This window comes from Salvia hispanica, chromosome 4, assembly GCF_029641045.1.
Source record: "Salvia hispanica isolate PSC_SH4W2 chromosome 4, Shi_PSC_v1, whole genome shotgun sequence".
NCBI classification, from domain to species: domain Eukaryota; kingdom Viridiplantae; phylum Streptophyta; class Magnoliopsida; order Lamiales; family Lamiaceae; genus Salvia; species Salvia hispanica.
In genome coordinates this window covers 34,617,793-34,630,758 of record NC_142695.1, presented here as the reverse complement: position 1 = coordinate 34,630,758, position 12,966 = coordinate 34,617,793, and the positions used below count along the sequence as shown (strand labels likewise).

Genomic DNA, 12,966 nt, shown 5'->3' with positions numbered 1-12,966 from the left:
TCGAAAAAATGCCGAACCTGAACCGGCCCGCCTAGCTTCCGGCGGTTCCGGTTCTTGAACCGGGTCAGCCACGGTTCCGGTTCTTGAACCGGGTCAGCCACGGTTCATAGTTGGTTCAAGACCGGCGGTTTCCAGACGGTTCAGGGGCGGTTTCGGGCCGGTTCTGGTTTGGACCGCCGGTTCAAGTTCGTTTTTTTTTTTTTAATTTATTCATTTTTAGTACTAATTACAAATTACACCTTGTAGACTTGTAGTTGTAGTCTTTTACTATCGAATAAATAAATAAAACGAGAATGACAATTGACAAATAGAGTAGAAGTCGACATTGGAGTTGGACAATTGGAATTTTATTGATACAATCATACAATCATACAATTATACAAATTCGAACGATATGTCGATATTACAAATACAAATGTTGAAAATTGAAATTACAAAAGAGTCAAAAGACTTAATACATAACATAATACATGCTTGTTACTTGTTAGCTTGTATAACAATTTAAATAAAAAAGATTGAAGTAAAAAACAATAAATTATAAATATAAATAGATAGTATATATATATACTCTTAATCGGCGAAGGAGATGTTTATAGATAACTAAATTGAGGATACCTTTAGCAATTCAACCTTAGTTGTTGAGTTTAATTTATATATTTATATATTATATATAGTTGTGAATCGTGACTTGTGAATTTAAAAAGAATTTGTAAAATTAATATTCGAACAACTTACTTGCAAACGTATAGCGGTTTGTCGGGAAACCTCATCCATAACCTCACGACGACTAGGGCGCCTTGATTTCTGACGACCACTTTCATCTTGGTCTTGGGCAATTCCCTTGCCCCGATCACCACCACGACGAGATGAAGACATTTTTTGCAAATTGAAAAATAAAGAGAGAGTATAACTAGAGTAGTGAGGGATGATATTATTATGATAGACAATTGAAGTAAATTATAAGAACAATTTGCACAAATATTATAGTAAACAACTTGAGCAATTAGAGAGAATGGAGATAGAGATGAGAGAAATTGTGAGATTGAGAAGAGAAATCCTTGTTAACACGAGAATGGGGTGAGTAGAAATGAAGGGGAGAGGGGGTATTTATAGGAGAAAAAATCATATTTAATAAAATAAAATAAAAAATTTGAATTTCAAAATTTTGAAATCGGTCGGTTTACCGCCGAAACTAGGTCTCCGGTTTCTGCCCGTTCTGCAACCCTACGCCTGCTGCCTGAAAAAGCTGCCGGAACCGGCGGTTTCTGGCCGGTTTCCGACCAAACCGCCGGTTTGGTCGCCGGTTTCTGACACGAAACCGCCGGTTTCTGCAGCCCTACGCCTGCCATCGCCTGATGCCTGAAAAGCCTGCCGGAACAGGCAAACCGCCGATTTGGAACCGCCGGTTTTCGGCGAACCGCTGGTTTCGACCCGCCGGTTACGGTTCTTCATTTCTTGAGAACCTGAATCGGCCCGTCGGAACCGCCGAACCTTATCCGTTTCCGACCCGCCGGTTCCGGTTCACGGTTCCGAACCGCCGGTGACGGTTCCGGGCCGGTTTAGCCGAGCCGGTTCGGTTTGGTGACCTCTAAATACATCCCATCAAAAATAACATTAATTAATTGAAAAATTAATTGATTGCATGATTTTTTGTTGATAAAAAGTGAAAAACGACGACTGTAATTAATTGGTTGTTTAATTGATTGATTATTAATGCACCCGTACCATAAATCGTCGTTGAAAACTTGAAACCATCTACATATACATGGGAACGAATTCCCTGCTGTGGAGCAATCACAGCAGGGGCTACTGTACATCCTGTAAAACGACGTCGTTTTCATATTCACAATTTAATTGACAAGTTGCTTTCACGTACAGCCGGTAAAACGGCGTCGTTTTCATATTCATAATTTAATTGACAAGTTGCTTCCACGTTTTCATTTAACGCTACTTCCTCTCTCTTTTTGAAAACTTTCTTTCCCTCTTTTTACTTAATTGAATATGGAAACTAAATCAATTTACTAAAAATAAGAAATCTGATGTTTTGTATACAAATTTAATTGTAAACTAAACTAATGAATAGCATTTGTCAAGGAGTTATAGAATTGTATTTGATTAATTTGTATGCGATAGTGAGTGTGTATGCATACCAAGAGCTCGAAGAAAAGATCAAGAGAAGTAATTTGCTTGGGATTTATTTAGAAATTAAAAAAATCTACCCACATTCCTACAATATTTGTTTGATAATTCTTCTCTCATTTTTCCAAATAACAAAATAATATAATATCATCTATTTAGAGAAACAGAATAACTTGCACAACACTATTTTTACATATGAAAAAGTGTGAAAGCAAATTACATAAAACAAAACAACAGTAAAAAATAATGACTTCATGTTAGATATTAATATATACTCCATGGAACAATAAGTCATGCTCTGATTTCCCAATTTCATTTCTAAAATATGCAATATATGATTTGGGAAATGAGATACATACACATCCATGGAACAATAAGTTATTTTCTGATTTTTCATTTCTAAAAATATGTCTTCTCCCATTTTTCCAAAATAATAATAACAAAAATGTTTCGACAGAAATAATCCAAACAAAGTAGATGTTTAAACATTAATACTCCATTCATAGTTGACATTAGGTATAACAATTATAATTCAGCACTTCAAAAGATGCTTACATCAAAAATATATATTTAAATGCATGAGATATCTATTATATCAAAAAGTACATGCATGAATTTCAATGATCTTGATAGTTGATATTAGATGTGCCTCTAGAGTTCCGTTCAATGCTGCATCGAATAATTGGATCCACGAAACATGTGCATGCTAAGAAGAAAAGATATACTAGAGGAGCACAACTAAGAACAAAGAATAAAAGAGGGTACCATCTCAAAGTTAAGCTTGTTGTTCTATTGGAATGTGTTCCATCAACAGAATATAAAGTTTGATCTAATGGTGCCTACATTGAAAAACAAAAAAAATTTAAGTTGCAACAAATTACACCCAAACGTTGTACTCTAGTATAAACAGTCATACAATTAACAATTCCGTGAAACTCAAATAATTTCTAGTCCTTTCAAGTAGGGGTGACAAATCGTGCGTGTTGTGTCGTTATCGTGTCAACACGATAACGACACGACACGATAACAACAAACACAAACACGACCCGCTACCCTCAGACACAAACACGACACGGACCCATTAACGACAGAAACTACTTCGGGTCAACACGACACGATAACAACATATATATGACACGACACAATAACGACACTATAATAATACGAAAAATGAAAAATCTATTTTCACGCTAATACTAAGTGCTCCTTAGACTAAACCTAATTTAAATCTTAAAATAAATAAAAATAAAAATAATAATATTATAATATACTAATATTATTTCTTAACGTATAACACGAACACGACACGAACATGACACGAAATTTTCATGTCGTTATCGTGTCGACACGATAAGGACACGAACCCAATAAGCTTTGACACATACCCATTATTTTCGTGTGGATTCGTATCGTGTTATCGTGTAGTACCAAAAATTGTCAGCCTTACTTTCAAGGCATGCATCGGATGTTGGAAGTGCCGAACTAGCAACATGCAATGAATTTTGTGCTCCAACAACCTACAGTTATTGTAAAATATGTAATTAGTTAACTCATTTTCAAATCTATAACCGTATAATAATTCTACTTACTTGTACTTTATGATTTGGTTTCCTTCGTTTTGGTTGAAGTTCTACCAAACTTTTCAATCATTTAGAACCTTTTGAACCATCTTTTTTCTTGTATGCTTTTGATACCATCATAGGAGAGACAACTGAGGTAATCTTCGCATTGTTCCTATTTTCTTTGTCATCTTCTTTTGGACGCATTTCCATTACCTTTTTATAGAGACCAGACATTGTTTCATGCACCAAGGAGAAGGTTGATTGGTGAACAAAAGCTTCATTAGCCAACCTTATAAGCATTTGACATAGTCTCCTATACCGCTCAACACTTTGCAATTTAGAATTTTCTTCAACTTCATTGCCTACATAGTCGTGCACTACACCAGTTCTAGCTTTTCTTGTCCATTATTTAATAATATAATTCTCCGGAAGCAACTTCACGTCTAACACATCAAACACTTTCACAGAATGACAACATATTAATCCTATCATCTCAAATCTTTGACAACTACAATGAATCATCTCTGTATTAGGATCATAGGTCACCTTCCATTCTCCATCATAATTGATTAGTCTGATGACATATTCAAATAATGATCCTTACTCATCTTTATGCTCTATGTATGCAGCTGCAAACAAGATGAACTCATTCTGGAATAGATCAAATACGGATGGAGTATAGATCATAGAAAGTTGTCGTAACATGGGAGAACTCTCCAATTTCAACCAGTCCAATTTTTGGCGTGCCTCAAAATCACACTTTAGTTTGCTATACCGTTTATCCTCCATGACATTGCTCAAAATTCTTTAAAAGTTGTGCAATGTTTAAGTTAGGCATCGTACAATCCTTGATACTAGAATTGACACTTTCACTAAGTTGTGTGTTTCTCATACTAAGGGTGAAGGCTTTTATATAGCAACATGCTCATTTTGCCTTCACAATGTACATATGTTTCAACCACGTGTTGTCATGGAGATTAAACTGTGTCAATAAGTTACTCCAAGCCTCCTCAAACTTGGCCTCATCCTCAAAGCCATACATACACCTTTTAAAATCTGTCAAGAAACACGATCCTTCGTCCATAAGATTTCCCAAGTGTTTGATTTCATTTTGCATTAAGTGCCATGTGCATAATCCATGAAATGTCTTCGGCATTATCTCGTGCAAAGCTTTTGTCATAGTTTGATCTTGGTCGGTAAAGACAGTCACAGGCCTTTTGTGTTTGTGTGCCTCCAAAAAAGTTTCAAGCAACCATTTCAATGACATTAATGTTTCATCATACAAAAGTGATGCACCGAAGATCACAACTCCTCTATGATAATTGAAACTTGAGAACACGACAAAGGGCCTATTATCACGATTAGTACAGTAAGTGATATCTAATGACACAACATCACTGAGAACACTACAAAGGGTCTATTATCACGATCAGTAAAATAAGTGGTATCTAATGACACAATATCGCTAAAGTACTCATAGGCAATCAACATTCTTGCATCTGCCCAGAAAATATTAGTTATCTGCTCTTCCATATCCTTTTGGTTCGCATGATAGAATGATGGATTTTTGGATAGCTGATCTTGAAACTATTTCATTAGATAACCACCTTCACCATATACCATGCTTCTTTGTAACCAATGTCATCTCTTCCTCTAGCTTGTCTACTCATCAAATTAAAAGACGATTTTTGATTGAGCCCAACATCATCTGCCAAATCTATTTCATGTGCTTGAACTTCTGTAATGTCACATTTAGAAGATAACATATGTACTGTCTCAGGGAGATGAATGGGATGATTATGCTCTTCAATAAACTCGTTTACTTTATAAATACCATTCACATAAGTCACCCTCAATCTTACTTTACAATCTGTTCGAGTCTCAAGTCGAGGATTTTTGTAACGACCCGCATTCTAGGGTACAATAATAATGGCGATCGCTATCTAGGAAGACTTAAATGCAACAAAGATCAAAGGCTAGGGTCTCATTTAAAGGTAATTTACCAGAGCATTTAATGAACAATTAAATAGGAAAAGAATAATGCCTTAGCAATGAAATCCAACAAAAGGCTATCACAATAAATGCTCCGAAATAGCAAAGGTTCCAAAATAATCTCATCTGTTTCATATCCAAAATATTCCCACGAAATAAAAGAATTCAACCCAACCAAAAGATCACAAGTTTTCATAATATAGCGGAAGCGACCAAGAGAGAAGTGAAGCTATGTGTGGAGACACAACGACACTTAAAGTTTCAACAGACCATGTTATTATTTCCTACTCAACACCGCCGCCCGCTCGTCACCGCTCAACCTGCACATAGGAAAAACACATGCAGGGCTGAGTACTATAATCATACTCAGTGGACTCATTGCCGAAAACAGTTTTATCACAAAAATAGTTATCATGCCATTTTCAAGTGTCCATCGGGGTTTTATCTTTAGAAAGGCCCGAGGCACCACAATATATATTCTTTATCAAATATCACGGTCGCGCAACCATTTTTCACATCGACGTTTACCATATCCCCATTCTACATGATAAGGAATGCGGCCGCAATCCAGGTCACTAGACCGGCCGACCTGTATGCCAGCACTCGGTCTAACATTGGTGTACACTAACCCAAGTAGAGTTTGCGGCTCTACAAGGATCCGAATTCGATTAAATCAATAGTGGCATAGCCACGAGGGATAGGCACGACAAAACAAATCAAGGCATGATAACACATATTTCATTCTCATCAACATCAGTTTAGGACAATGTCCTTATTTTAAAAGAAAGCCCACCTTGTCGGCTTAGCTCGAAAGTATTCTCTTCTCCTCGTTTATCACGCTGAGAGCGCAAAGTATCACCTTTAAATTAGGTGTATCACGAATCAGTTTCGAACATTGATTCAAAATCATGCATGATCCCACGTTTTCCCTTTTCCCATCGATAAATCTTTAATATCCTCATCCAAAATCAAGGTACAATTAGCATATCGTTTTTATTCGAATAACAACTCCAAATTCACCATCAAATCGTGTCGCGCAAGAGTGTTCTACACACACACACAACACACGCACACGAACACAACACATGTGCACGCCTTTTGAGGTGTGAACGCACACACACACACACTTATCACATGCATCCCAAGTTCATCATTTTAATTCCCCTTCACTCAATCTAAATGCATGTGGACTCAAGAACACCGATTGATCGGTAGAAGAAGAAAGATTAATATAGAAAATACCTTTTCCAAAAGAACGAACGGTAGAAACAAGTTATAGCCTTGATTCTTCAATAAATTCTTGAATTTCAACTTGGATTCTTCTCAATTGATGAAGAAATCTTGAAGAAAGTAGAAGAAATTTTTGGAGAGAGTGGGAGAGAGAGATTTCGAAATTTTGGGGGAGTGGGGCGTTGATTTGTGTTGCTAGGGTTTAGGATCTCCAATGTATTTATAGAGTGCCAAAATAATATCTTTAATTAAATAAATTAAAGATTTGAGAAGATATGGAGAGATTTGAATATAGTAGTTGGCGTGATTTTTGAGAGATTTAAGGGGAATTCGAAAATTCTAGGCTATTTAATTAGCCTATGATTTAATTCAAATATTTCACGGAGTAGAATAATATATCACGGAGCAAAATAAAATAATAAATCCTCCCCAAATAATAGGTAATAGGCGATTTCTATGCCTCTCTCAAAAGGAATTTAAATTCAAATCCTAATTTAATTAGGATATGGCAAGATCTTCTTAGATATGGCAAGATATGGTAAGATATTCTAGCATATCTATATTTATTCATGGAAGAGAATAAATAAGGGATTAAATAATATAGTAAATAATTCCTTCTTCTCCAATATATGAGATTTTCGAAAATCTCATGGAATTCAAAGGTGGAGTTTCGAAAATTCCAAGGTGGAATTAAAGAATAATCGCACTTTGGATTTAATTTGGATAATTATCCCAAACAAATAATTAAATCCAAGAAAAATATGATTCCTTCTCCAAATCATAATAAGAGGGATCGAAAATTCCACATACTTAAATAATGCTCCTATTAAATTCTCACTCATCCCTTAGGAAAATAATTCACCACAATTATATTACTCCGCATCAAATATTCACACCAAATCAATCATCTCTTTACTTTCTCTTCCTTTTCACAACGCATTGACCTTTCAACGGCCACGTCATATTTTCCAAAAGTTGACTATTCAACTCAATCTCAACTCCCATACACATTTAGGTTACAAAGACATCATGTAATTAATCACTCATCAATTAATCCACATATCATAGCATTTAAGGCATTTAATGCAAAAATTTTATAACCTAATAAAATTAGGGTTTGAAAAAGTGGGGCGTTACAATTTTTTCTCAATGAATCTCTTTTGTCTTCTTGACGCACTCCTTACAACAAACATATTTATATGATGTTGTTCGACCATTTTTTTGCATTTATTAAAATAATGTTTTCTAACTCCGAATCCAGCATTTCCTCCGTATTGAAGCCACAACATCCAATCATCATCTAAGTTATCAAATTCCATACCAATTCTAGGCTTAAAATCAGTATCTGGACTCATATTCATAGTGACAAATTATTACAAAAGTCTGTAATAGTCGCAAAAAGAAAACGTATAAGGAAAACATGAAAACATGAAATCACAGAATATGTATGCATTGCTATGTTCCTCTTAGTGTTATTAATGGCGTATGGCGGCTTACGGCGGTCGGTCAAAAAACCACCATAGGAATATTGCGGTCGGCATGGCGGTATTATGGCGTAAATGGTGGTCGATAAATTACAAATAAATAAAATATAATACATACCATAAAATGATTTTTTTCAAAAAAATATAATATCTCAAATAAAAAAAAATAGTTAAAACATAGTCTATGTTTAAAGTTAAAGTCTTTCACTTAAAATTCAATAATAAAAATGCAAAAACTGCAAAGTAAAATGCAAATTCATGTCTTCATTCTTTATCCCTATCCTCATCATCAAGTGCCATGTAGTCATCCTCGTCATCTTCATATCTTTCTTCCTCCTCCTCTTGCTCAAACTCTTGCTCTAATCCTTCTTCTTCTGATTCAACTACAAGAGTCCTTTCTTCGACCATAGGCAATACTTTTCTTTTCCTTTACCCTGCGGTCCTTGTATCTTTTTTGGAAGCTCGAAAATAACTTGGTGATGTGGAAGACTCTTTTCTTTTTTTGGACCGGGTAAATGTGGTAGGCTCTCCAATTCCTGAAGCATCACAGTTTCTCAATCAAGTGTATCATCATAAAAAACTAAATCTTGGCCAGTGCCAACAACTTCAGGATCATCTAGCTCGCCAACTAACCACTCATTGCACTCATCAATATCGTTGAGTGAGATAGGATCAATTTTGTCCCTAATACTGTACATTTCACACAACTTTTGGCTGTATTTAACGTACACCAAATCGTGCATCTTCTGATGTTCAAGCCTATTTCTATTTTTGGAATGAATCTATCACATAAAAATAACTAAATTTTTTTAATTATTGAATTATATTAGAACTAAAAAATTATACTTAAATAACAACTAAATGCTTACTTGCTCGAAGACACTCCAATTATGCTCACAGCCGGAAGCACTACAAGTTAAGCTCAAGATCTTTATTGCAAGCCTTTGCAAATGTGGAGCATAATGACCATATTTCTTCCACCATTGAGCTACAAAAAATAGAATAATATACTAGTGAACATTTGGTAATCAATTGTGGTAATATGTAACAATAATATCGATGCTTTTATATCATATTATAAGTTACGGTGCACATGCAAAATTAAACTAGAATAAATAAATTCTAACCTGGAGCTAATCTTTTCCTATGCCGCATAGCGAATTCGTGACCAAACATGCCTTCACTACTTGTGTACAGTACCATCTTGACAGACCAGATGGTTTCCCCACTCTTTCGAGTGTTGTGATGGTTTCGTATGTAATTTGGAGTGTACCCAACTGATCAGGAAGAGATTCCCGACCCAGCTGAGTCGTTGGTACGATAACCGGGACCTGGCTTCAAACAAGTTTCCTCAACCCACTTCTACTGATTAGTATAATGGAGGTAAGGGTCGATTCCCACGAGGATGGACACGTTTTGATAACTGCGGTGACTTTCTTGGGTGTTTTGGTTAGCTACCACGCTTGGGTTGAGATTTTACCTAGACAAGAAATAAAGGTGGTACTCTATTGACTAGTAGGCGTGAAAATAACAGACATGTGGGAGTGTTCGTGAAAATAGGGGACAATGTGTCTCAGAGGCATATGAAAAGTAGACAGTTGCTAAAAGGGGAAATTTAGACTACAAGGCATATTTGGTGGCTGGGTGGTTCTCTGACAGGTCTGGGCAGTACATCTGAAAAGTAGGGAACAAAAGCAAAAGTAACTTAAAAGTAAAGTGGTTCAAACTAAAGTTGATTTTGACGTTTTCTTCTTCACCAAGTATTATCAGAATTCAGATAAACACAAACACCATGACTGAACTTCAGATTCACAAATTCAAACTTAAGATCCATCGATTTAAATGCTCAAACTTAAATTAAACAGTGACACTGCAACTTTACTTCTACTGACTGACATGCAAGGTGGTAATCACGGCGCAAAAAAGAAACTCATGCACGAAAACTTGACTAAACATAGCTACAACTTTGAATCAACAACTCCCGATAAGAAAACACTTAGAAATTAGAAGCAATAACTAAATCTAACTTTCCTAGGCAGAATGAAGCAAACTCGAACCAAAGTGACATGCGAAATAGAATTCATAATGTAAAAGTTGGAAAATAACAAAGTACTTCAAAAGAGCACAGCGATGAGTGCTTGCAAATAACTAACGATGAAAACAAGTAAACTTTAAACTAGGAAAGTGATTAAGATTGTTTGTGTCACTCCGGGCGATGATACTACTACACTGCTACGATAACTGGCTGGAACGGCGGACTGATGACTTCTCCGGCAAACTCTTCGACGTCAAGTGACCATGGCTGTGGCGAGGAACGAGAGGTGGGATAATGCTGAAGGAACTGATCTTCTAGAGAGAATTCTACTAAGTGTGTTGAGAACCGAGAACTTCGAACCGAACTCTTAGGAGGCGTCTATCCGAACTACTTCTCTCTCTCCAAGTGGCTTCTTTTATAGGGAGGCTTGCCCTTGCTTTTAGGGTAGACTTCTCCCGCGTTTTGACCTTTTTGCCCTTGTCAATGATCATCCCAGCTATCCTCCTTCTCCATCTCGAGCCTTTTCTCTGGCATGCATCCTGGTCAGTATCGCACCCTTCTGGCGCCCTTTTCACTTTTGTCACCTGAATCGTCTCCTACTGACTTGGATCCTTTAATCCTGCACACTTAAGCAACTGTTTTGCAGATAATACATGCATTTCACGACATACTGACTAGTAACCAAGGCTTAGAATACGACTTATCACATCTCATCAAGTGCATTGTCTTGATCTTCTTTATTTGTCAGCAATCTTTCAACACATTCATATAATCCATTAGTAACCTCACAGTCAAATTCCAATCTCTTATTTTCATAAAAGATATCCGGTTTTAAAATGTGCCCAGCTGCATGCAGCGGCTTGTGGAGCTGACAATTCCATCCATCATCAATGATCTTAAAAATATTTGCATATCTTTGTTATTATTGTTGAAAGATTTCATAATGGTTTCTTTCGCCTTCTCCATTGCCTCAGAAATGTAGCCCATTGCTGGTTTCTTTTCACTATCCACCAATCAAAGAACTCGTACAAGGGGAGCCATGACTTTGAGAATGAATACCACGTGCCTCCAAAAAAAAAACATCATGATTGTTTTAGTTGCTTCTCTTCCTTTAGCATCCTTAGACAACTTGTTTTGCACCCATTCGTCGCAAGTAAACATTTTTCTGAGGTTGTCTCTTTGCTTGTGAGTCATTTCTAATGAAGAGAAAGTAGGTAGCAAAACGGATAATAGCTAGCCTCACTAGTTCCTTCTTCTTTGTAAAACTTCTCAACAAACTCAAGGTAAAAGTGTGGCTATAAATATATCCCACAAGAGATACAGCCGTTCGAATGGTGTTCTTAACTAAAGGAATCTTACCAATATCTTCGAATGGTGTTCTTAACTAAAGGAATCTTACCAATATCTTCTAGCATGAGGTCAATGCAGTGTGCTGCACATGGAGTCCAATAAAGATGTTTTCTCTTCTCCATCAACATTTTTCCCGCGGCTACATAATTGCTCCCATTGTCCGTTATCACTTGGACAACATGTTCTTCACCAATCTCATCGACAAGCGAATCAAGTAGCTCAAACAACTTCTCCTGTTTTCACTAAGCCGGTGGCATCAATAGATTTAAAAAACACAGTGCCACAAGGTGAATTAACTAAAAATTTAATTATAGTCCTTTGCTTACGATCTGTCCATCCATCCGACATAATGCTACAACCATGCATTCTCCATTCGTCCTTCTTAGGTTCCAACAAAGTGTTAGTGTATTCCAACTCTCTATTCAAAAGTGGAACTCGGATAACATGAAAACTTGGTTTCGACAAATGTTTTTCGCATGCACCAATGTCGTGAATCATATCTTCAAAGCTCTGCAAATTAACCAAGTTCAATGATAACCCCGCTTGGTACCAAATTCGAACTATGGACTGGTGAACTCGGGCCACTTCGTTTTTGTCCACTGATTGTCTTACGTTTAATTGCCACAATTTCTCTTTACGCCTTTTTTGAGCTGCAGTCTCAGGTTTATTCAAAAATAAGTCAATAGGCCCTTTCTTTCAACGATCAGAATTCTTCTTATGTTGAACTATTGGCTCATCTTCATATTCATCACTATCAAGATCGAAAGGTCTCGAGTTACTAAGCATAGCTGACGAATTTGCTTTAGCTTTGTTTTTATAGCTTTCCCAGAGTTCGTCTTTAACCTCTTTCGGACATTTTGCACATGCAACAACTTTGCCCGTCTTCCCCATTAAATGCTCTTTACCTCTAGTAATTCCACCATTCATAGTTTTTCCGCAATAGTTGCACATGACTTTGTTCTTAGACGTTGCTTCTAATTAAGTGCAGAATTTCCGGCCCACAACTTTTTTGCCACCAACCGGCATTGAAGAAGCTTCTTCTCTAGTTGACATTATTGCAAATTCCAACTACTGCATGTTTAAAGAAAAAGGATAACTTATTATAAATATTAAAAGAACAAAAACATCGATTAACATAGTGTGAGAATTCAATACGCATATTTTATTTTGAAAT

The 12,966-nt window shown here is 36.4% G+C and overlaps 1 protein-coding gene and 2 pseudogenes across 1 annotated transcript; all 3 read right to left on the bottom strand.

Annotated features, from left to right (window-relative positions):
* Positions 1–2,968: 2,968 nt before the first annotated feature.
* Positions 2,969–5,467, bottom strand: LOC148928529 (protein FAR-RED IMPAIRED RESPONSE 1-like; annotated as a pseudogene).
* A 3,204-nt stretch (positions 5,468–8,671) lies between these two features.
* On the bottom strand, positions 8,672–12,242 carry LOC148928527 (uncharacterized). Its single transcript, XM_089056702.1, has 7 exons — positions 11,808–12,242; positions 11,164–11,767; positions 11,007–11,038; positions 9,535–9,590; positions 9,277–9,395; positions 9,006–9,189; positions 8,672–8,805 (listed from the first exon to the last, which is right to left on the bottom strand). The coding sequence occupies exons 4-7, from the start codon at positions 9,581–9,583 to the stop codon at positions 8,672–8,674; spliced, it is 486 nt and encodes a 161-aa protein (XP_088912828.1). The 5' UTR covers positions 9,584–9,590; positions 11,007–11,038; positions 11,164–11,767; positions 11,808–12,242.
* LOC148928528 (uncharacterized) lies at positions 11,146–12,140 on the bottom strand (annotated as a pseudogene).
* Positions 12,243–12,966: the final 724 nt, after the last annotated feature.

Excerpts from the sequence above, each read along its gene's own strand:
- LOC148928527 (XM_089056702.1), bottom strand. The coding sequence starts at position 9,583 with ATGTTTGGTCACGAATTCGCTATGCGGCATAGGAAAAGATTAGCTCCA. Across the intron at positions 9,396-9,534 it reads TAGGAAAAGATTAGCTCCAG|CTCAATGGTGGAAGAAATAT; the intron begins GTTAGAATTTAT and ends TATTTTTTGTAG. Across the intron at positions 8,806-9,005 it reads AGATGATCCTGAAGTTGTTG|AAAGGACTCTTGTAGTTGAA; the intron begins GCACTGGCCAAG and ends CTATGGTCGAAG.